Source organism: Podarcis muralis, chromosome 7 (assembly GCF_964188315.1).
Source record: "Podarcis muralis chromosome 7, rPodMur119.hap1.1, whole genome shotgun sequence".
Taxonomy (NCBI): Eukaryota; Metazoa; Chordata; class Lepidosauria; order Squamata; family Lacertidae; genus Podarcis; species Podarcis muralis.
The window spans coordinates 67732942-67757893 of NC_135661.1; the positions used below are offsets into that span (position 1 = coordinate 67732942).

The 24952-nt window shown below is 46.6% G+C and overlaps 1 protein-coding gene across 2 annotated transcripts; it reads right to left on the reverse strand.

Annotated features, from left to right (window-relative positions):
- Positions 1–507: 507 nt before the first annotated feature.
- TCEA3 (transcription elongation factor A3) lies at positions 508–24477 on the reverse strand. 2 transcript variants are annotated; one of them, XM_077932005.1, is made up of 13 exons: positions 24172–24477; positions 17965–18027; positions 16567–16672; positions 13783–13915; positions 10884–10943; positions 9785–9862; positions 9124–9201; positions 7841–8001; positions 7328–7389; positions 5947–6096; positions 5096–5242; positions 3427–3498; positions 508–2892 (listed from the first exon to the last, which is right to left on the reverse strand). In XM_077932005.1, the coding sequence occupies exons 1-13, from the start codon at positions 24238–24240 to the stop codon at positions 2884–2886; spliced, it is 1188 nt and encodes a 395-aa protein (XP_077788131.1). In that variant the 5' UTR covers positions 24241–24477; the 3' UTR covers positions 508–2883. The 2 variants fall into 2 exon arrangements, with proteins under 2 accessions (XP_077788131.1, XP_077788132.1); XM_077932006.1 differs by lacking the exon at positions 24172–24477 and adding an exon at positions 23640–23713.
- Between the last annotated feature and the right edge of the window lie 475 nt (positions 24478–24952).

Consider the following 24952-nt stretch of genomic DNA (forward strand, 5'->3'; position numbering starts at 1 on the left):
AACAGAGTGTGGGACAAACCTCTCACAATATTCTCCGTAAGAATAAAAATTGCAGCCGACAGACCTGGACTGCCTCCTTGTGGCTCAGGCACAACATATCACCCAGTTCAGGCATGAGAGAAAGATCAGAAGAGCCCCATCTAGCCCCTATAGAAGACTTCGAGAATCTAGCAAACACCCGTTTGGCATCAACCTGTGGCATTTTAGTTGAGGGCTAGTTTACTTACACGCACACACAAACACAAACCTCTCCCTCCACGACAAACAAGAGGCATTGTTGGAGTTCAAGGACACATCCCAGCAGCCAAAAGGCATTCTGGGTATGAAGCAAGGATGGGGGAAGGTGTGACCTGTGGAGAGGCCCAAGGGCCAGAATGAGGGATCTAGAGGGCCGCATTCAGGCCTCAGGTTCCCTGCCCCTGATGTAACCCAAAAATTTTGGTATGACTCTGCTGGAGAAACACCATATTCTGTTTCCATCCCAGAATGGACACGCAGAGCAATGCGTGAGCATTCAAGAGTTTACTAACGTACAAGGGCCATCAATGATCATTTAACATTTGGTTTGTATAAGCTAAGTACCTGCTCCACTTCCAAAGCATTAAGGACACATCAAACGTTCTTAGAAATAGAAAATGGATTACCCTGAATTCCCACTCCCAGGTTTGTTGCAGTTTTCATTTCTCTGGCATCAGAACCAGAAGCACTCCAAGTGCAGCCCACTCACCTGTCCTAGGCTTATCTGGCGGGATTGACTGTGGTGTCACCTGCCATTTTGGGTTCCCCTCAGTGCCCCAGGCCACTTGTTACAGCATCGATCTGGGACATTTTGGGAAATCAAAATGGGCTGCTCCCAGTTAAGCTCAGGACTAGGGATGCAAGAAGGCAGTAGTTTGCGTTCCAACCCACCTTTGTTGCAAACACTGCTATTTCCTTTCCACTGCAGTTCATTTTCTGCCCAATTCTATGTTATTTGTCTTGCTAATTAATGTAATTTACACAATCCTTTACATTATGAATTTAATTAACTATGTAATTACTTTCCACACCATTTCAATGTACAGGAAATGTCAAAACAATTTTTTTTTTTTAAGTCATTAATTACTTGTCACTTGTGGGCTTTAAGAACAAACAAACAGGAACTTTGTGAATGAAAACCACCTGTAGTCACTGGATTTATTTCTGCTCTAAATGTGCCAAGAAACAGTAGAAATTCCCACATCCGTTTCCAACTGAATTCTCTGGGATCCCTTCTCATGACTGGGGGAATGAATGAGTGGGCTCCTGACACAGGGCACTTTGCCGCAAGATGCTTCTAATCTTTAGCCAACGCCATCTGCCGTGTGTAATGACTGACCCCATCCACAATGGCTACCTCTCCTACAGCACACGTCACCAACCTTTTTCAGCCAGTGGGTACATTACAAATCTTGAGACAGTGTCATGGCTGCCATGGGGGCCCGTCGCGTCACAAAATGGCTGCCACCGAGGGATGGCAAAATGGCCTCAACGTCTAAAAGAGCATTCAACCACCCCATTCAGAACAGATAGGAAACCAGGCATCCACTGGCAAGTGGGCATGTTTAAGGCTGTGAGTTTAGTAGAAGAGAGGCCGAGCCTGTACAAACAGGAAGTGAGCAGGAAGAGGAAGCAATCACTAGTGTACTGTGGTATTATTATTATTTTTTACAGGATATTTACAAAGACCTTTCGTGGGCACTATAGGAGGCAATGGCTGGCACACCGGCACCCTCAGGTGCCACACTTTGGAACCTCTGCCCTAGAGCTAGAGCCTGGAACCCTTCTGAAAAAGCATTATGCGTCCACCTTCCTGCTTCCATGGTGACCAGACGCAAGGGGAGACCGCCACTCAGCAGCAGAGCAAAGCTTTGCATGCAGAGTCCCGCCATCACCGTTAAAGGGACCCTGGAAGTAGGAAGGGTTGGGAAAGCAAGCAGCAGCCCTGGGCCAGACGGATCAATGGTCTGGCTCAGCCTGAGGCAGCTTCATAGGAGAGGGAATGAGGGAATGTTGGTAGGTGACGGCTTGTCAGACAGGGGAGGGAGAAACTACGTCTGCTGAAAATTCCCTCTTCTGCTAGGAGTAAAGGAGGCTCACCCTCCTGTACAGAAAGCCACCCAAAGGTTCCCCAACCTCTATCTTGTCAAGCAAGAGAGCATTTAACAGTTCCGGACACACTCCAGTTAGGCAAAAGCATTCAAGGAGGCACAATGAGGGGGAGGCCTAAGGGCCACATGGAGAGGCCCAGAGGGCCACATCTGACATTTGAATCCTCTGAAAGAGGTAATCCCCCAACAGCACACGATAAGCTAATGGGCTGCAGTCAGAACTGTATCCTACGCTGATAAAAAATGATCTAAATTATGTATCGTGAAAAGTTGGGTTCTGTGATCTGAAGGAAGTGTTGCGAGTTGGGCAGAGGAAGGAAGACCTTTTGCAGGCTACTGATGTGCCATATCTTGAAGACAAAGAATCTTCATCCACTCCCGGGCTTCAGAGATTTTCATTATCTATTGCCCACACATGCAATTTCAAAGCTTAAGGGGTATAAACTTTTTATAATAACGAAAATGTGGAGTCTCAGAAGGTGGAATTCCGCACTCAAGCAAAATTCTGCACTTGCCCAGTATGTTCGCAGAACACAGCCTTCCTAATAGTGGCATCATTCCATCACCTGAATTAACAACAGACCATCACCACTCCTTTTAAGTAATTCACCCCTAAGGGTCCAGCATTTCCACCTTTCATGTGCACCCCTTCCACTTTCCTGCTGTTATTTCTTCAGTGGATAGTTCAAAGTTTCTTCTGAACGACTGCGACAGGACATCATCTTTCCATCACTGGAACATCCATCAAGGAACATCAGCAGAACTGCAAGGGGAAAGGACACTCTCTGAACATTGCTGGATCTTCTGGGACATTGCATGCAGGAAAGCCCCACCTGCCTCACCTTCAACATCCCCAGGTGTCCACACAAAGACAAATTCACCAGCACCAACATGGTCATTCCCCAGATTTGGTTGGGGAATTGGGCCACGAGATTTTGACCTACACGCACTGGGATTTAACTTGAGGGGACCTGGGCCATATCTAAATGGGTTGTCCTCACATGGACATGAAGGGACAACAGAGGTAAAGCTGGTATGCTAGGAAGGGAAGGCATACACACCCCTTCCCTTTGTGGCATGAGTAGCGATGCTCAGGAATTTTGTTCTGCCTGCATTTTAAGCGAACTTCATTCCAACTTCCCAAATCGATACATGGATCACAATGAAGTTATCCTTTCATTTTAGCCAGTTTTTGAGAGAATTCCAAAATGTAAAATGAATGCCTATTGATGTGTACACACAAAAATGTGCAAAGATAAAAACTTATTTGGGGTGGGGGTGGGGGTGGGAATACTACCTTCCAGCGGTTCCCGCACTCGTTACACAGCACAAAGGTCGTCATTGGCTCGTCAGCACTCCGTGTTTGCACCTGCAAGGAGAAAGTCAGCTGTGAGCTGGGTGTTTGCCTTTCTGAGCAAACTGGAGCACAAATTCCAGTAGCAAAGAGGCCCCAGCTTCCAAAATTTAATCCTCACAACTAAATTCCAGCATGTTCATTGCCACTATCAAATTTGGGCACATCAAGCTTTAAGCCACAATCTTGCACTAAGGAAAGCGGGATTCTGCAACTTGCATAAATTACATAAATTAAGCACAGTTGCTCGCTATGCATTTTGCCCCTTCTGCTAGTCCAAAGACAGAGCAAAGGGCCTGGCAGGGCACACACATAGAATGCCTATAGCTATATATCAATCTATATTATATTGCATCTGTTTACACAGACATTCCCTTGATCTCTCAACCCAAAACTCCTGGTCTAATTGTAAAGTTGCTTTAAAGGGAATGATGGATTTTTATATGTTTGTGTAACTGTTTTTTATAATCTGCAAGCCACTTGGAAGCCCATTTTTGCATTAAATGGTATATAAAGACGATATACTCGAGAGAGAACACCACCTGCACATCGTACAATATAATCCAAGTGCAAAAAAGGGGGGTGTCATATCCAGTACACGGGTAAAACTACAACCCATCTACACACGTTTTAGAAACCACAAATTTGCAATCCTGACCAAAACAGCGGAGCAAATAATTTCAGTTCTGAGAACCGCAGCCTGTCAGTCTTATCAATAATAGTTGCAGAGATCCCAACAGATCCAGCTATGTTAGCATACAACTATGGTGTACACACCAGGCACCTTAAGACCGCATGGCCTCAGCCTGGAGGATGGTACCAGCACTGCTTGGCTCTGATGAATGAAGCCATTCTAAGTGTGCCATCCTCAAAGCTCTATAACTGCCACCTTGGATACATCATCCATTCATTGTTACCAGAGCAGCAGATGAAGGCAATAGCCAAAATGGCAATAGCCACGTAAACATATACAAGTGCTCCCCCCCCAAAAAATGTTTAGGGGTACAGTGGTACCTCAGGTTACATATGCTTCAGGTTACATACGCTTCAGGTTACAGACTCCGCTAACCCAGAAATAGTGCTTCAGGTTAAGAACTTTGCTTCAGGATAAGAACAGAAATCGGGCTCCGGCGGCACGGCGGCAGCAGGAGTCCCCATTAGCTAAAGTGGTGCTTCAGGTTAAGAACAGTTTCAGGTTAAGAATGGACCTCCGGAACGAATTAAGTACTTAACCCGAGGTACCACTGTACTCTCATTTTGACTCAAGAAAAATCACTCTTTTATAGTTCATCTTGGGGAAAATAAACACAGTAAATTGATAAAAGTACAAAGATTCATAAAATGTTTAGGGGTATGTGTCCCCCCAGAAAAAAACACTGAACACACACACATGCGTGGGGGGGGGGTAGAGATCTTGCTCAGATTCTTCTGCGGTTCCTGAAATTGACTATATCTACAGTGCAATGTGTAAGCTAACATCATTAGCATTCCTTTTCTCGCTGACTGCAGAGATCTCTTGTGAAGCACAGAGGGATTCGTTGTTGTTTTTTTACCATGTGAACGTGCCCAGCCTGATAGGTCTTGCCCAATAGCCTAGTCCACCTCTCCTCACCTGGTTATAGGTACAGTTCTTCTTTTTGCATTTGCCGCACTGGAAGAGGTCAGTTGTGGTGCCTCCAGTCTTCGCCATCTGATGCTCTCGTATGGCTTCCTGGGTCATGGCGTTCCTCAGCTCCTTCAGTTCATCGCTGGCCATTTCCTGCAGTTAATTACTTAGTTAGAGCAGACTTTCTGCCTTACCAGTCCTAAACTTGCCACAGCGCTTTGCAAGGCCAAACCATCGGCTGGTTGTTAGGGCTAGCAAAGACCAACACACTGGAGACTGCAGAGGCTGACAGATCAATTCACATCCCTGCAAACCCCCATTTCAGCCCAGTCACATCTTTTACCTGCTCACACCTGACATCCCATATATGCCAGCAGGGACGCGGACTTATAAAAAATATTGGGGGGGCCCGGGAAAGCTCACGAATAATAAATAAGCTCATGAATATGCAAATAAAGTGGCGCCGCCTCCTCGTGAGCGAATAGGGGAGAGCGTGCTGCGCCTATTAATCAGCTCCAAAGGAAATTGGGTGGAGCTTTTGCTCGGGAGGGAGGGCAGGAGGCATGCAGCCCGCCCCTCCCTGTGCATTTTGGGCTGGGGGAGGGGCGGCGATGGCGCTCTGCTGCAGGGGCGCCGGAGATTATTGGGGGGGCGGAGCCCCCCCAAACGAATTTTTGAGGGGGCTCGGGCCCCCTCAAGCCCCATGGAGTCGGCGCCTATGTATGCCAGGTGTGCAGAAGGAACATGAGGCTTGGCCAAAATGGCCTCATGCCCCCAATGAGGCCTGCGGGACAGAGATTCCCCGCCACGGATGTAAAAAGTTATAGCCCATCCTGTTCCTTCTCCTCCCAACTTACATCCGCCGTCATCCTGGCAATCAGGCTGGGCGGAATGGCTCCGGACAACACGTTTCGGCGCAAGCCAGGATTCTTGGGGTCCTTCAGGTTGCTAATGCGGCTCCTCACACGGTTGCGATACTTCATATCGGTGCCCTTCAGCTCCTGGTAGATATGTGGAGGCGTCAAGGAAGAAGGGCAAAAAGGATGATACACAGAATGAAATGGGTCACAGAGCTCAGTTGGCAGGGCGCATGCTCTGTGTGGGGAAGGCCCTGGGTTCAATCCTTAGCATTGCTAGCAAAAAGGATTTCAGGTAGGGGGCAATGCAACAGATCTCTGCCCCAAACCCTCATTGCCATGCATCACAAATAGCAAGCCCCAAACCCTCATTGCCATGCATCACAAATAGCAAGCCCCAAACCCTCATTGCCATGCATCACAAATAGCAAGCCAGCCTCCACTGCGTGTGTGTATCCAATCTCTCTCTAGGACTCTCATACCTATGGGACTGCCTCTCATGGTATGTCCCACGGAGGACCTTACGGTCTTCAAATAAAAATATCTTGGAGATCCCGGGCCACAGGGAGGTTAGGCTGGCCTCGACCAGAGCCAGGGCTTTTTCGGCCATGGCCCCAATCTGGTTGAACGCTCTGTCACAAGAGACTAGGGCCCTGCAGGACTTGACATCTTTCTGCAGGGCCTGCAAGACAAAGCTGTTCCGCCAGGCCTTTGGCCAAGGCACAGTCTGACCCCCTCTCTCCTTCTGTAATCCTCATAGAACTCTAACCCAATGGTTGATTCTGAATTGATTTTAGAATGTATTTTAATTAATTGACTGTGTGATTTTATGTACACTATGCTATTTTTACTTGTTGTTAGCTGCTCTGAGCCCGGCTTTTGCCGGGGAGGGCGGGATACAAATAAAATTATGTTGTTGTTGTTGTTATGTCTCATCTGTTTTGGAGCCCAGAAGCAATACTGTTATGCATAGAGCCCGTTTACAAAGCGCTTCCAGTACTTCATATTCATATTATATATATAGATATACAGTGGCACCTCAGGTTAAGTACTTAATTTGTTCTGGAGGTCTGTTCTTAACCTGAAACTGTTCTTAACCTGAAGCACCACGTTAGCTAATGGGGCCTCCTGCTGCCGCAATTTCTGTTCTCATCCTGAAGCAAACTTCTTAACCTGAGGTAATATTTCTGGGTTAGCGGAGTCTCTAACCTGAAGCGTCTGTAACCTGAGGTACCACCGTAAAACCGTTTTGTAAGGTAGAACCCTTGGGATCAGCAACAGTATCCCAATTTTATAGATGGGAAAGTAAGACTAAAAGACAGCCCTGGAGTGAGTGATAGCAAAACACTGCTCTGGCCCACAGAACCCATCCTATCCAAAGGATATGATCTTCAATTTCAGCTGCCATCTTGTCGCAATTGACTCCAAACTCCTTGTAATCATCTGAGGAGAAAAGGAAGCGGAACAGAAGAGATCATTCTGTGTGCCACTTAGGAGTTAATTCTTGTTAGCATTAGTGGCAGGACTTTTGCTGAAGCAGCTCATGCCCTGGTAGTTCTGAGGGAGTTCCTCCTCTGCGTATGTGTTAATGTCTCCTTCCTCTGTACAGGGTCTGTACTAAGAAAGAATAAACCTCTCTCGAGGTTTTGTTTTTCTACTTGAATTACACACTGTTTTTTGTTCAGTTTGCTCAATGAGGCGTTATCCATATTTTCCTCTCTGGATTCCATCTGCATTTCTTCATTGCTTCCCTAACCTAGGGTTGCCATATTTTAAGAAGTGAAAATGTGAAAACAAAAAGTGCCCCCGACCTGCACAGCATCTGAAGGCCCTCTGCTTCCCCATCCCTGCTGGAAAGTTTCCTGAGCCACAGAGGCATATATTGGCCTCTCACCATCCATTTTCAGAGCTGCAGAGACCATCTCAATGCATTTGTCCCGGACAGAGTCTCCTGTCAGGTAGCACGATGCCAAGAAGCAGGTAGAAGATGAAAATGTCGGAGTGATGGGGCTGGTTGGAGTCTTGGGCACATCTGGCCTAGCTTTGCTGTGGGATCTGAAGAGGGAAGAAAACAACAGGTCTTTTGCAAAAGCAGAACCATGCCCCTTCATCACCATGAAGAACGTCCCCCCTACCTAAGGTCGGCTCTCTTTTTAAGCCTAGTTCTTACTGAGGTCGTCTGTGGTCTAGCCTGGACCACTCCAGACCAGGGGTAGGGGGCTTACATAACATTTCATTTCATTGGTTAAATTTCTATACTGCTCTTCATCCAAGGATCACAGGGAGGATTACAATATAAAAACACAAAAATGAACAACTAAATGCTCCTCTCTATTATTATTATTATTATTATTATTATTATTATTATTATTAATCTCCTAGCAATAACGTAATCCCCCACCAATGCTAGAACAGGGGAGCCACCCAGTGAAACTAACTGGGAGATTCAGAAAGGAGAAGAAGCACTTCTTCAAAAAAGTACATCATTAACTTATGGAACTCGCTGCCACAAGGTATGTCAACAGATGGACACTAACTTGGGTGGTTTTAAAAGGAGATTGGACGAATTCATGGAGGACGAAGCTACCAACGGCTATTAGTCCTGAAGGACATAGGCATCCTTCAGGTTTATTTATTTTACTTATTTATACAAATATCTAATATCTATACCACTATATTGTAAAAAAATATCAAAGCCATATACAATAATATCTATTTATAATAAAAACACATTAAAATATTTTAAAATCAAAGACCATCAAGTAAATACTATGGAGAGAGATATTCTTAATTGCCAACATAAGCCTGGCAGAACAGAAACGTTTTCAACAGCTGTTTAAAGGTGGAAACAGAAGATCTCTATGGGCAGAATATTCCACAAAAATACCATTTGCGGAGAAGCAATAACTGGCTTCAAAGGGGCATCTGATTAACAGCTGTTGGGAAAATGGTAATGGACCAGATGGACCATTGGTCTGATCCAGCCAGCCTCTCCTTAACGTTTTTTTGTGGCTCAAATTCATGGCAGGGTGGTGTTGTGGTTAGAATGTGGGACTAGAATCTGGGAGGCCAGGGTTGAAATCCCTACTCAGCCATGAAGCTCACTAGGAGATCTTTATATCCAGTTTCATCTTCCCCCTCCCCACTTGGGGAGGACACACAAATACCCAGCCATACCTCTCTTCTTTGCTATCGGTAGAATTCTTCCGAGACCCGGGAGGAGATGCAGCTGGGTTGGAGCCAGTGGAGGCCCTCCTGTAAGGAAGACAAAGAGGTGCAACAAATAAGATGCCAAAACACACTCACTGAAATGGGAGTGGGGGAATTCCCACGTATAGTTAAATTTTATTAATATTAACCCCAGGCCTCTATCCTCAGTATATAACATTCAGTTCTTTTTAATGGCCCCATCTGCACTAAGCAGCACTGCACCACATGAAACTTCCACCAAGGAATTCTGGGACCTGTAGTTTGCTAAAGGTGCTTGGAACTGAAGTTCTGTGAGGGATAAACTACAGCTCCCAGGATGCTTTGAGGAAGCCGTGACCGTTAAAGCGGTATACTTGTGCTTCAAATGTATGCTGCGGATGGGACCCTGTTTATGAGCGCAGCTCTTGGCTCACTGTTTCATGGAAGATGAAGGGTAACGTATGAAATAAAGAACCAGGAAGGACTAGACTAGGAAACCGCCCGTCCTCTCAGGGGACCAGTCAAACACTTTCTCTGAACACTATGGACTAGAACAGGGATAAATGCCCTCCTGGGCTTGCAAAGCTAGCAATGGCGCCATGTAAAAGGCCAGCTATGCAGCATCAGCAAAGCTGACAAAGTAACTTACCTGTCCGTTGACAGCCTCTTGGGAGAGGAGGAGGAAGCAGCAGTGGAGCTGGAAGATCTCGAGTCTTCGGAGTCTCTTCTTTTTTGGGGGGAAAAGGGTACAAAGTGCAAAAAAGAGAGCTATAAATTGCCAGACTGTTAGCTTGGAACACATGCTAACTGCCTTACACCAGACTGGACTGTTGTTCATCTAGCCTGGTGTTGTCCACTCTGACTGGCAGGGTCTCAGGCAGATTATTCCCCATCATCTCCTACCCGATTAACTGGAGGTGCTAGGGATGGAACCTGGGGCTTCCTGCAGGTAAAGCACGTATCCTATTGCCGAGTTATGCAATCTCCACCCCCTAACATTAACATGGGAAATGGATGCCTGGACTTTGTGTCCATTGGAACTGGTGGGGTAGGATGTAAAGGTAAAGGGATCCCTGACCGTTTGGTCCAGTCGTGGACGACTCTGGGGTTGCGCGCTCATCTCGCACTATAGGCCGAGGGAGCCGGCATTTGTTCGCAGACAGCTTCCGGGTCATGTGGCCAGCATGACTAAGCCGCTTCTGGCGAACCAGAGCAGCGCATGGAAACGCCGTTTACCTTCCCGCAGAAGCGGCACCTATTTATCTACTTGCACTTTGATGTGCTTTTGAACTGCTAGGTGGGCAGGAGCAGGGACCGAGCATTGGGAGCTCACACCGTTGCGGGGATTCGAACTGCCGACCTTCTGATCAGCAAGCCCAAGAGGCTCAGTGGTTTAGACCACAGTTCCACCTGCGTCCCTCTAAAGTAGGTGGAGCCAAAAAGTAGGTGGAGCCAGAGCCTAGGATAGGCAGAGCCAACGAAGTCTAGTTTTGTCCCCATCCTCCTCCCTGCTGAGAACTGCAAGGGTAACAATGGGACCAAGGAGGAGGAGGAGGAGGAAGCCAATAGGCAGTGCCACCCCCTGGACTGGTCACAGGTAAGAGTGCAGCTGGGTGGGGTTGGCTGATGGTAGACTGGAGATGGGGCAGTGAGCCCCTTGCCCTAAGGGATCAGTCTCCACTGGCAAGATTGCTTTCCAGGAAATTGAAATATTATGAGATCCACTGAAGAAAGATAAGGACACGTACCTCTCTTTTTTAGGTTCCAAGTGGGATTTTTTCGATGTAGCTGAAGCACTTCTGGGATCTCTGCATAGAGAGACACAGCATGTTAGATTGCCTGAATTTGGCATTCTTCAGTTTGCCATCTCCAGCATCATGCATTTCAGTGTCTGTGCTGGCAGTAGAGGTGGCTTCTCCAGTTGGCAGAATTTACCTCCTGAACTTATCATAGAATATAAGGGGAGATAACTCTGAGCCCTGCCAAAGACGTTCTTAATCCAGCAGGCAACATAAGGTGGTGTTCAGGTTTATGTTCAGCTTTATGAGGAATTTTAATTGCTTTATCCTTTGTAGGATTATCCTCTGCTTAGAGTGTGTTCAGTACATAAATGCCTTTTTAAAAAAAGAAATAATTGAAAGATAATTGTACTGATATGGAGGATGCTCTTTGGGGAAATTAACTGGGGCTAAATGAATAGAAGAGGAACAGATTTGGGGTGATCTGGAACGGGGTGCAAAATAATTGAAGAATTTATCTGGGTTGATTTGTATGGGGAAATTAGCTGGCTTGCTTTCCACAACATATGAATTCTAAATGTGCACCTACTTTATATTAGTAAAGGTAAAGGTAAAGGGACCCCTGACCATTAGGTCCAGACGTGACCAACTCTGGGGTTGTGGCGCTCATCTTGCTTTACTGGCCGATGGAGCTGGCATACAGCTTCCGGGTCATGTGGCCAGCATGACTAAGCCGCTTCTGGCGAACCAGAAGCAGTACCTATTTATCTACTTGCACTTTGATGTGCTTTCGAACTGCTAGGTTGGCAGGAGCAGGGACTGAGCAACGGGAGCTCACCCCGTCGCGGGGATTCAAACCGCCAACCTTCTGATTGGCAAGTCCTAGGCTCTGTGGTTTAACCCACAGCGCCACCCGCGTCCCTAGTACTTTATATCAGTAATGTGCATTAAATGTACACTGGCACAGTGGTTTTCAACTGGTCCATACCCCAGACCCACCTCTGACTCCCAAGCTGTGGCACTGGAACCCACATGCATATTTTCCCCTTTGATTTATATTTAATAGTGCTAATGATGCACGTTATTCCATCCTAACATGGAAACCCCCAGAGCAATATTTGCCTTGGCATTGCCACTAAATAAAAAACAGTCTTGCAATGTGGCAGGAGGAAGGTGCAAGCATGTGGCTAGCCAGAAATCTTCATCTTATTTTTTAAAAAACGGCTCATGCCTTTCTCGTATTACATTGCAGCACCTGTGGAAATTGATAAAATGAGCAGCTCATAAGAAGAATGCACCCTAGTCTTCGTGCGTGTCTGGAATCCCAACATGGCAGCAACAGCCCTGCAAATAAAGCTCTGTGAATCCATGCCCTAAATCTTTTCTATGCCACCTGGTTGCCGGCCATAAGACAATTGTAAAACAAAGCTTTACCTATCTGATGCTCAGCATCTGCAGCAAACTGGGTAGCAGCAAGAAGACTGGAAGCTCTCTCTGTTTAACGGAGCTCAGAGCATTCCCCAAAGCTATCAGCGCAGAGCAGCTCTGCCATCTGTCAAACGGTGGTTAACAAGGTCCAGGGACAATCCTGGCTCACCCCACCATTTTGCAAATGACACAGAATAAGCGATATAGTTGCTGTTACAGGCGCTGAAGTGGAAAGTGAAACTAAACAGGGCCTGGCAACCAAGATGGGCATTTTTCCAAGTACAAGCAGAGAACACCGTGGCAAAGGGAGCGCCTGCTTAACAAGATGCCGCCTCTTAGGTTAAAACAATAAACACCCTAGAAACTGGGCAGGAGCTTTTGCAAATAATTAGGCCCAATTAAATGTCCCTATGGTTGCCCTTCAAGGCTATCCCGTTTAAAAATAGTTAGGGGTGACATATAAATGATTTCATTCTGGTTAAGCCTCCCACCTGGAGATTCATCTAAAACTTAAATTTCTTGAGTAGGGATGGGGGAAACCTGTCCATTTCAGTTTCTCATTTTCCAATCTTAAACTCAGTTCTCCACAATTCCACATCAGCCTGTGGCATCCCGAAATTTCATCAACAGATTCATCCAAATACAGTCATACCTTGGTAGTCGAACGGAATCCGTTCCAGAAGTCCACTTGACTTCCAAAACGTTCAGAAACCAAAGCGCGGCTTCTGATTGGCTGCAGGAGATTCCTGCAGCCAATTGGAAGCCGCGGAAGCCCCGCTGGATGTTCAGCTTCCAAAAAATAGTTCACAAACCAGAACAGTCACTTCCAGTTTGCAGCCTTCGGGAGCCAAAACGTTCGAGAACCAAGCTGTTTGAAAACCAAGGTACGACTGTTTACAGATTTTTGCAAAGCAATTTTCCCTAATACAAACCAGCCACAGATGCTAAAAGTCACTCTTAGGCATAATAATATTGTGCTATTGTTGCTGCTGCTCATCATCAACATATATGGTTCTAGACTGCCGTCCATATCAAAGGAATCCATGGGTAGCGTAGAGCAAATTATATCATCATATATACTTTAAAAATTTGGCTAAATTCTAGTAGCAAAGAAGGCTACAGAGGTATATCTTTGCAACTAGTTAGAAGTGGTGGTAAGAAGTGTTGCTCCTGGTGAAGAAATTTCTTAATTCTGTTAGCATTGCAAATTACGGTATGTAACATTTTTGGTACTTTGAGAATTTGTTCTTTCTGTTGCTTTTCCTGCATCCAGTGCCTTCATCTCCCTTTCCTTTGGTTTCCTGCTAACGGGGGGGGGGGGGGTGTAGTAGCAATTTTACCACTAACAATATTTGTCGACTTTGAAATGTGATATCTACAACAGAATCGCTTTTTAGAGGGAAGACAACTGGACCCGATTCAAATCAACATTTGCACCTCCTTGCACTAAAAGCTGTGAATGGCCCTAACATGTGAATACCGGTCTTTTTGTTTTCCACTAGAACTTTTGCAGAGATTCACAGGGTGGGAAATGGTGTCTTCGGTTTTCCAGCCAGGGCTATCAATCCCTTTGTCTCTCTCTTTCTTCTTTTTACTCTTCTCCGTCCCCGACTCTAAAAGAGAGAAAATGGGACATCCAGGTACAATCAAATATTGTAAAGTCTTCTATATTTTCTAGTTTGCACCCTCACACTTCTACTTGCTTTGTGAGCATCTCAAATTTCAATTAAAAAAACTCATTAAAAATAATAATTTGATTTTCAGTTATATGCATTTCAATAGTTTTACAATCATTCCAACATTTCCAAACTCAACTTCCTTCCTCCTCTTTCTGCAGTTCCTTAAATTTATTTCTTACATTTCCTGCATATTCCAGATTAACTTTTTTTTATTCATCTAATTTAAATATATAATGAAACTCCAGGTTATTACAATAATCCTGCCAATCTTACAGTGTGTTTGTAAATATTCAATAAACTATTTTCATTCTTTTATAAAAAGTTTGTTATCTTGATTTTTTTATTTTTCTGTTAAGTTTTGCCATTTCTGCATATTCCGTAAGTTTTTGTATCCATTCTTCTTTCGTCGGGATGACTTCTTCTTTCCATTTTTGGGCAAATAACATTCTTGCCGCTGAAGTCGCATACATGAATAAATTTCTATTCTGTTTAGGTAGTTCTACTCCTATAATTCCCAAAAGGAAAGCTTCTGTGGTTATTTTTTTACAAATGTTATTTTAAACATCTTTTTCAATTCATTATATATCATATCCCAGTAAGCTTTAACCTTACTACAATACCACCACCCCCAAAAAAAAAAATTCAAGTCCCTATGAATGGGAAAATATGCTTGCAAACTGGAGGGTGGCAATGTTTTTGAAATCGTAATAATTCAACGGGACTTGAGGAGTTATGGATTTTTACATTGAAGCAGTTGCAACTAAATTCCACCAAACCCCTAACAGCACACACCAAGGCAGAGATGCTGATAACTAAAGTTAATAATTACATGATTTTTAAAAAGTCAACAGCAGTCACAGCTGGGGCTGGGGATTTTGATCAGAACCACAACGAGGGCAAATGGTTTTTATAATTAGTAGTAGTAGTAGTAGTAGTAGTAGTAGTAGTAGTAGAAGAAGAAGAAGAAGAGGAGGAGGAGGAGGAGGAACAACAACAACAACAAGCTCCCTGCTGTGATCCAGATTTGCCCCATGGCTATAATTCCGTTTAAAACAACAGGAACAATCATGTCCAACTCCTTGCATGCTTATCATCAGTCTCCTTTGTTGTTCTGCTTGGTAAGACAGGACTTGTAAATCATCAATGATGCTTTCCACTGTTGGAGGCAGTATACCTCTGTATACCACTTGGACTACTACAATTCACTCTACGTGGGGCTACCTTCTGTTTGTTTGTTTGTTTGTTTGTTTGTTTTCTTTAAAACCTAGATCCCTTTTTTGACCCTCAGCTTCTGAAAGCAAGCCACACTTTAAAATACAAACTAAATCCTTTGCAACCAGTCTTTTCAGGTTGGAATAAACTGGCTGAATAAAAAAAGAAAAAGAAACCAGGAGGTAACTCTCCAAAAACAAAGTGTGGGATGAACAACTATCTTCCACTAGTATTTCCAGCAGTAACCGTCAGGTCTATTAACTCCTACAAGAATATAGCACACATTTCCAAACTCTCCAATTGTTGTTATTACTGTAGTTGCATGAGAAAATGCTATGCTATTGAGTCGTAATGGAACACTCCTGTACACATTTAACCAACCAAACGCCACTGGTGTGTCATACTGTCTCTGTGAGAGTTTGTAAAAGCAGCACCCAGTTAGTTACTGATTATGAGAGAAGCTCTTAGTTCCAATTTTGCTTCCCTGGAAGAACATACATGGTCAAAAGGGCAAACCACAGCCCCACCGGTACCATTTGGTTGTCTATTAGAGAGTGGCTACATATGCACAGATGGTGTTGGAGAAAGGCAATAGGCACACTTACCTGCCTGGGCCTCACTCTCACACCATCACCTGTATGATGTGCAACACCCACACAGTATCAGCCGATAGTCACCCCAGCTATGTATACTCTGCATCCTAAGGTAAAGGTACCCCTGCCCGTACGGGCCAGTCTTGACAGACTCTAGGGTTGTGCGCCCATCTCACTCTAGAGGCCGGGGCCAGCGCTGTCCGGAGACACTTCCGGGTCACGTGGCCAGCGTGACATCGCTGCTCTGGCAAGCCAGAGCCGCACACGGAAATGCCGTTTACCTTCCCGCTAGTAAGTGGTCCCTATTTATCTACTTGCACCCGGGGTGCTTTCGAACTGCTAGGTTGGCAGGCGCTGGGACCGAGCAACGGGAGCGCACCCCGCCATGGGGATTCGAACCGCCGACCTTTCGATCGACAAGCCCTAGGCGCTGAGGCTTTTACCCACAGCGCCACCCTCTGCATCCTACTAGTCCCCAATGTCTCAATATGGAAGCGCCGGGGCTCTCATTTTCTTGTCTTTCTGACCCAGAATCACCCTGTCATCCAAAGCTAGCATGGCTAAGAACCAGGAACGATGGGAGTTGTAGTTCAGCTACATCTGGAGGACTACACATCCCCTGTCGTTGCTCTACAGGCCCCTCTCCCTTGGGGCACAAGGCCTCACAAATCCCAACACCCTCAGCTAATGCGGTTTTCTTGAAGTCTAAGCAGCTTTCTAATGGTGATACTCAGAGAACCTGCTGGCATTTTTTTGCCACCCACAACAATGCAATCTTACCCAACAACCTCTTCCAGTTCTTGATGAGGATTTTCGCCAGAGTTACCACCTCCTCGTCAGCACAGTGCTTGCGGATTGTGTTGACAGCCACGCCAATTCTTGTGGTCTGAGAGACAGAGAAGAGGGATCAGCAGCCGTTTATGCAAGAGCTCTCAGCGAGAGAGCAAACGCTTTGCATGTGGAATGTCCCTGGTTTAATCTTTCACGTCTCCAGCTTAAAAGGGACCAGGGAACAGCTGGAGGATTCAGAGGCCCATGTCAGGCAGAGCTGACCTTGCAAAGCCAAAGCGCTGACCTCCAGATGTTGTTGGACTATAATTCCCATCAGCAGCAGGGATGATGGGAGTTGTGCTCCAGCAAACATAAGGAAAGCCTGTTGGGTCAGGCCAATGATCCATCTAGTCCAGTATCCTGTTCTCACAGCAGCCAACCCACTCTCTCCCACTGTGGTTTCCAGCAGCTGGTATTCAGAAGCATAACTGCCTCTGACCATGGAGACAGAGCATAGGTATCATAGCTAGTAGCCTCATCCTCCATGAACTTGTCCAAAGCCACTTCCGCCCTATGGAGGAGGTGGGGTTGCGAGCTTCACGCGCGTGATTGGGAGGATTTCCGGCCGCATCACCTCCTGGCCAGCCAATTGGAAGGCTCTGGGGGTGTGGCCTGCCTTATTTAAAGCAGGACACAGTTCCTGCTTTTCCCACCCTCCCACCCTATAAGGTTTTCATTCCTTGACCTTGCTATGGACCTCAGTTGGTCGCCATTGAGGGGCCTGGCAGGAATTTTTCCACTCAGCAAATTGGCACCAGCTACTTGGTTTTCGCCTACCTCATAGCAAATCATCACAACTTCCTTGGTATTGGCAGTTAGGCATTGGTATAGTTCCGTAGATGGAAGAGGGGAGGTAGCGCCATCACCTGCCCCACATAATGAAAGGTAGTACAATAAAGGATTCCGGGGGGTGTGGCCCTGTCCAAAGCCTGGGGAGGTGAGGGCCTAAGGCACGCCCCCTATCGGTGACCCCAGGGGAGTTCCTAGTTGATGTGCATCAGCAGGACTCCCCCTACTGGTGGTTAACCCTTCCCGGACTTCAAGCGGATGGGCTGAAGTCGGATATAGTCGGCTAGGACCAATGCCTACGCCAATACCACTCATCACCTGTAACCAATAAAGTTGTGGCCTTATTTAGCCCATTAACCTTAATAATTGTGTCAAGTGTCATTATTTCTCTAAAGAGTCCCAAATGCTGGACCCTTTCCCTGTAGTGGGGCTGCTCCACCCCCATGATCATCTTGGTTGCCCTTTTCTGAACTTCCCCCAACACCCTTTTTGAGATGAGGCAAATGTCCAGACAGCACCTCGTTGGCCCAGAGTATTTATGCCCCAGAATTCAAATACCTGCAGCAGCTGGATGGTCATTGTGCAACTGTTCAGTTTCTTCAGTAGGTCGAGAGCTCCTTCCTAAGAAGGGGAAAAACAAACACACACACAGGGAATATTAAAAAGCCTTAAAATATGTTCTCCTTGTCTCCTGCAATATGCCTATTGTAGTGACAATCTCTTGAGGCGCGGGTGGGGAACCTCAGACCCAGGGGCCAGATGCAGCCCTCCAAGACCATTGTATCTGGCCCTTGGGAGTTTCCTGGCTAGGACACATCCTTGAACTCAGATCGTGCTTTTGGCTTGCCTGGATGGAGGACAGAGAAGGGCATGTCAGCCCAATGAGCGTTTGTTCCATTCCACCCACTTTTGCCCCTGCTCACTTCTGATTGCTGGTGCCAGAAAGACGGCCCAGAAGGGGAGGTGGTGCTCTAGAATTGAAAAAGGCCCCCCATACCTGCTTCAAGGGAGGATGCCCTCAGTGGTCACTAAGGGTGGAGCCAGGAGTCAGCAGACACACTCTAAGGTTCATGGCTCAAGCAGAAGGCCCACAACAAACCACCCGAGCCCCTTAGAGCTGCTCTTGCTCTTCTTGCCACTGGGAGAAAATGAATGTTTTTGCCTGGTGCCTAAAGATATGTAATGAAGGTGAACTTCCCTGGAGAGAGCATTCTTCAATTGGGGAGCCACCACAGAAAAGACCCGTTCTCATGTTGCCACATTCCAGACATGAAGATGGGCTTCAGATGATGATCTGATGATATTGCTGCCTCACTCCTGACACTGCTTGAGACCATACCAATTTGGTGTCTGACTGTGGTTGTAAAAAAGGAGCCACAAACAGACAACCAGCCAGTGCTTGCGACGGAGCCAGACTGCAATGACTGCATGCATCATGACAGTGCTACCCACCTTTCAACTTATGCATATTTTGGCATGCCACTACAAATCAACTCTAGGTGGCAGGTTTCCAGTGGCACAGCCCAAGCTTGAATTTGGCACATTGCAATGAATGAACCCCAGCCAGATGGGCAGGGTAGAAATAATAAATTATTATTATTAAATAATTATTAGGGCTGGAGGTTTCTGTGGCCAACACGTACCATTCGCAAGAACATGGGGCAACATGTCCCTGTCCCCCCCCCCCCACCAGCAGGCAGACCCTTATCTGGAAATTCGTTTCGGGGGAAAGTGTTGACACCACCATGGGTTTTTGTGGAAACCTGACATTGCAAAAGTCAAATGTTGTTTCCTTGTCAACGGAACGTCTGTCTGCGTCTCAAATAACTTCTGCAATTGGCCGCAGCAGCCCAAGCAGGCAGCACATGTGACTTCCAATGGGCTCTCTCGCCTTTGGGAAAACAAAAACTCTCTCGCGGGTGATGGGTGGGTGAGGGAGTCACCAATTGATTTCCATTGCTCTCCAAGATGATGTCACAAACATACATACTGCAAACATTTTACACTGCAGAGCTTCTGATTTCTGCACCCGTCTATTAGGTAAGTTTTTAATATTTGATGTTCTATTGTATTTTTGATATTCTGTTGGGAGCCGCCCAGAGCAACTGGGGAAACCCAACCAGGTGGGCGGGGTATAAATAATAAATTTATTACTATTATTACTATTATTATTATTGACAAAGAGGTGCCTCTCTCTGCTGTTAATACTTCTATACAGGGAAAGGAAGACATCAGTAAACTCCTCTATCCCTGCCTAGTTACAATAGGGGTGAGTGCACCCTTAATACTTCTGGTTGTGGGGGTGAGCTTTCTTTCATATTGCCCATTGTGTGCTCAGGTTTCTAGTCCCTAAGGCAAGGGTGGGGAATCTCAGGCCCGAGGGCCAAATGTGGCCCACTTAGCTTCTCAAACTGGCCCTCGGGTCTCTCCCTAAGCCACACACCCCTCTCTCCAAATGTCAAGGCTCCAGATGGAGAGCTGCTGCCAGCCAGTGTAGACAATACTGAGCTAGATGGACCAATGGGTCTGACACAGTATAGGGCAGATCCCTGTGTTTCTTCATGCTCCCTTCCCAGGTCAGAGTCTCCCTAAAGCAGGAAAGCCTTTCCCCCCCTCTATGCCAGCATGATCTGCAAAATTACAGTGGTTGCAGCAGAACCTTCCAATATTGGCCTTAAGTCTGTGGAGGGGTGGGTGTTGAAGGAGATCTGGCAGAGGAGGGTAGGGAGGAGTTATTTACAGTCATTGCTCCCTAGAGCAAAGTTTGCCAGGGAAGTCAAACATTAACTTCAGGTTCACCTTCTGCTGAGTACTGCTCGGGAGCCAAAGGACAAAATCCTCAGACCGCTCAAGTGAAATAAGAATGGCAAAACATCCACTGACCTACACCAACTCTATGGTGGTGTAGCGGTTTGAGTGCCGGACTAGGACCTAGGAGACCAGGGTTCAAATCCCCACTCACTGGGTGGGTGGCCTGGAACCTCAGACTAACCTATCTCACAGGGTTCTTGTGGAGAAGAAGGGGAGAATAACTTATGCCACCTTGAGCTCCTTGGGGGAAAAGGTGGGATATAAATACAATTTTTATTTAAAAAAAGAATGTGTCCATTCTCGAGTAAATGCAACAGAACCTGTCCACAGGAAGATAATGCAAGGACAGCTGTGCACTTAGAGAATTTTGCACTGTGTGGGCTTGTGTCCTCTCCGCTCTGGGCATATATGGTGTTATAGGGCTGAGCCCAAGGGCTGCATTTCCTCCTGGGCAACCTTCCAAAGGGACCCGCCAAGGGTGGGCGGGACCAGTGGCAAAAGTGGGTGGAGTAACAAATGCAAATTTTGCCTTTATACAAGGGGGCTAGCTTCCTTTGAACACACACTCTTCTCTGTCCTCTGTGCAGACAAGCAAGAGACTTGATTGGAGTTCAAGGACACATCTCACAGGGCAAACACACTCTGGTGTGCAGAAGGACGGGCGAGGGGGGTGGCCTGGGGTCCAAATTCCAAGGGCTGGACAGAGAGGCCATTTTATCCTCCATCCAGGCAAGTAGAAGGCATTATCAGCATCCCAGCCATGCAAAAACGCTCAAGGAGGGTGTGAAATCAAGGCCGATGAGGGGTGAGGTCTGGGGAGAGAGGGCATGACCCCTGGGGAGAGCCAGCCAAGGGCCAGGAAGAGAGGACCACATCTGGCCCCCAGCTCTGAGGCTCCCCACCCACAGTGGTAAACCAGCCCTGCCACATTCAGGGACCCTCCTGCTCATTTTGCTGGGAGGGGTCCCAAACTCCTCAGCAAGAACATGTCCTCTAATTGTCCCTAATCCACAAAGCACATCCCTCGTTTTCTAGCCTTCCCTCTCCCCATTAGATCCCTATTTTACCCATTGGGGTGCGTTTTAAAATAAAGCTAGCACTCAGTTCAATTCCCTTCTCGCATGTGAGTGACCTAATCATTAAAAAGGAAAATGTTACAATCAGGTTGACTAACACACCCAGCTTCAGAAGCCAATGCGCAATTGCCACACATGGCAGAGTAAACAAGCATTGACGGTGACGTTGTCTAGCTTTTCAACTCCATAGCTGTGCCTTGAAGAGCCAGGTGAAATGGGAAAGTTTGCATCTCCCACCAATCAGAACAAGTCCTTCCTTGGAGGTTTTTAAGCAGAGCTTGGACTAGATGACTCTAAGTTTCTAAGTTTCTTAGTACAGTGGTACCTCGGGTTAAGTACTTAATTCGTTCTGGAGGTCCATTCTTAACCTGAAACTGTTCTTAACCTGAAGCACCACTTTAGCTAATGGGGCCTCCTGCTGCCGGAGCACGATTTCTGTTCTCATCCTGAAGCAAAGTTCTTAACCGAGGTACTATTTCTGGGTTAGCAGAGTCTGTAACCTGAAGTGTATGTAACCTGAAGCGTATGTAACCCAAGATACCACTGTACATAGCATTCACATTAGCAGCTTAAAATACAGAAAGTTTCTCTCCCCACCCAACACATTCACATGGGGGGGGGGTGTCTTCACCCAATGCACAAGACCTTCTTCCTTTCCCCACCCCTGCAACATGGAACTTCTATTCATGATGCGCATGCACACTCATTTTTGCATGTGCTCTCGTCATTTTTGCATGTGCTCTCGTCTGCACATGGGCAACAGCCATCTTAACTGTACACACCATTCTTAATAATAAAGTGAATTCAGCGTAGGTTTTCTAGTTGCACTGAAGCTGATTTGGGCAAGGGGGAGGGGTTTACAAATCAAGCAACATTTGTCAAGAAGCAACAGGGTCAATATGGATTGTGTCTATGAATGCGGCTTCAGAAACTAGCAGCGAGACAGAAGCTGGATTTCAAGTAAGCGGTTATGTGAACTGACCCAGTATGTCTCAAAATGACTTACAAAATAAGGTAAAGGTAAAGGTACCCCTGACCAGTTGTGGATGACACTGGGGTTGCATGCTCATCTCTCTCTATAGGCTGAGGGAGCTGGCGTTTGTCCGCAGACAGCTTCCAGGTCATGTGGCCAGCATGACTAAGCTGCTTCTGGCGAACCAGAGCAGTGCATGGAAACGCCATTTACCTTCCCGCCAAAGTGGTACCTATTTATCTACTTGCACTTGACATGCTTTCAAACTGCTAGGTGGGCAGGATCTGGGACCGAACCACAGGAGCTCACTTACAAAATATAGATAACCTAATCAAATGTTACTATTAAAGATATAACCCTATGTCCATCACAGGTGAAGCATCTGCCCGATACGGTACAACATAGCACATAACCCCCCCCCCAATTGCATTTGCAATTGTACTAATAAATTGTTATGAGTTTGATGATGCCCAGAATCCCTTCCAATCCTTGGGATTCTGTGTCTGTGTAATGTCCAAGAGCAAGCTTGCCAAAGCAGCCCCTTCGTCTTGGTAATGGCTTTGGCTGGCGAATTAAGCACCACAATTAGCATAAGCAAAGAAGTTGCTCTGTGCCATAGAACAAATCATTGGGCCTTTCCCCACCACCACAGCCAGTGTAGTTTTGAGTGAGCTGGAAGCAAGCTGGAGACATAGAAGGATGTTTAGGATGCCCTGGATTCAAAGCAATCTTATTCTTAAGTAAAATTTGCCAGGGTGCTAATGTCATGAGCCCCTCTATCTTATGCTCAGGTTGCATATATGTTCAAATAAAACCATATGTCCCAAAGGCACCACCATCTCTACTGACCTTCGTTCCTAAGATAGCTTAGCTGGTTAGAGTGTGGGGCTGATAACACCAAGGTCACAGGTTTGATTCACACCCCATAAACGACAGCTGTATATTTATGCATTGTATTATTATTATTATTAATATACCACCCTATACCCGGAGGTCTCAGAGCAATTCACATAAAAAGATCACAGTATATAAAATAAAAGTTGGTTCCTTCCAACTCTATGATTCCAAGGAAACCCAACCCTGAAACTCCTGGAGTCTCTCACTGCTTGCAGATTGGAGTGGCATGTAACTTTATTTCTCAGGCTTTAAATTGTGGTTGCACACACACACAAACACACACACACAAAAACACAAACACATCTTCCCATGTAGCTGGCTGGAGGAAGGCAATGCTGGGGGTCCTTTTTTCCTCCCCCTGTTCCTGCAGGACATACATTATTTTTACTTCTCTGCTGCCATTCCTTCAGCAAGACACCAGGCAAAGATTAAATTTACATTGCCAGACTCCTGCCAAACACCTGTTGTCTACATACCTTCTCTCCAAATCCTCTTAGGGACTGGCCACTTGGAGATCTGCAGGAGCAAGGGGGGGGGGGGAGAGACACTGTCCCTGAAAGAAAACTGAAGCTCTCACAAATATGATTGAGGTGGGGTGGGAAAGAGAGAGAAAACAAAACTACTCCCCAGATTTTTTGGGGGTGGGAACCTGGCTTTTAAGCAAAGCAAACACAGGAAATAAGATATTTTTGCTCGTCTCGGGTCACCTAAAGAGCACAACGATTCTCAGCTGTAATGCAAAGCCTGCGAGGTGTTTTTTTAAAACCCTGATTTCCCCGCCCCGCAACTGTTGAGAGCTGCAGCTGCAGCTCCTTCGATTCGGACGGTTTTGCAAAAAGTTTGCCGATCAGTAAGAAAACCACAGGAAACCACATTAAAAGCAACTGTTTCTTGAAACCCGAAAGGGACCTTCCAGTGCCAGCGACAGGCTCCTGCGAATTCAAGCAGAGTTAAAACAGAAAGCACACAAGCAAAGCGAAAACACAACACGCGCACCGTTTCTCTTACCATGTTCTTCCTGGACACCATCTTATCCAGCTTTCTGCCTATTCGGATCAGCTCCTCCGCTTGCCCCATGGCTTCTCCTCTCCAAAAAAACACAAACAAACCTATGCCACGCTTCGCTAAGGCGAGCGCCTGAAAATATTTAACGGGGAGTCGTGGGGGAGGGGGGGGCAAGAAACGGACCCAGCTGGATCCGGATCTGGTTTTATGACAGTTGTAGTTGTTGGTTTTTGGTGACTTTTGGTGTTTTTTAAGAGGCGGGAACGTACTTGCGGAATAAAGGGAAAGTTTTCGCACTCGCTGGAGAAGTTTGACGCGGAAGGAAGGCAAGAGGGCGAAATAACGCAGGCGTGCTGGAGAGGGGAGGGGCCACTCGGTCACTTATAAATGACGGCCAGGGAGTCAAAATAGCACTAGGGGGCTGGGCTAAATATAGGAGCCGAGGATTAAGGGGTGGAAAGATTTCAGGCGGGTGGGTGCGGGGTGGGCTGGATACTGAGGCTGTCTGCAGGTGGCTGGAAGGGCCCGGGGAGCGAGAGGCTTTCTCGGGGCCCTTCCAGGCGCCCTTTCCCGCGGGCGTCCCCGGAGATGGGCGCAGCTTTCAGTCTCCTTTGCACCTGCAAAAGTTTGTTGGCGGAGGTACTGGCTTCGCTCGCAAAGAGGTGCGTAAAACTCCCCGCCGAAAAGCCTGTCTCTGTTTTTGCCCATGGCGCAAAGGTTCCGGGGTGCTGCAGAAAGAAAGAGGGGGGAGGCGGCCCCCCAATGCAGCATTGCCGCATATTTT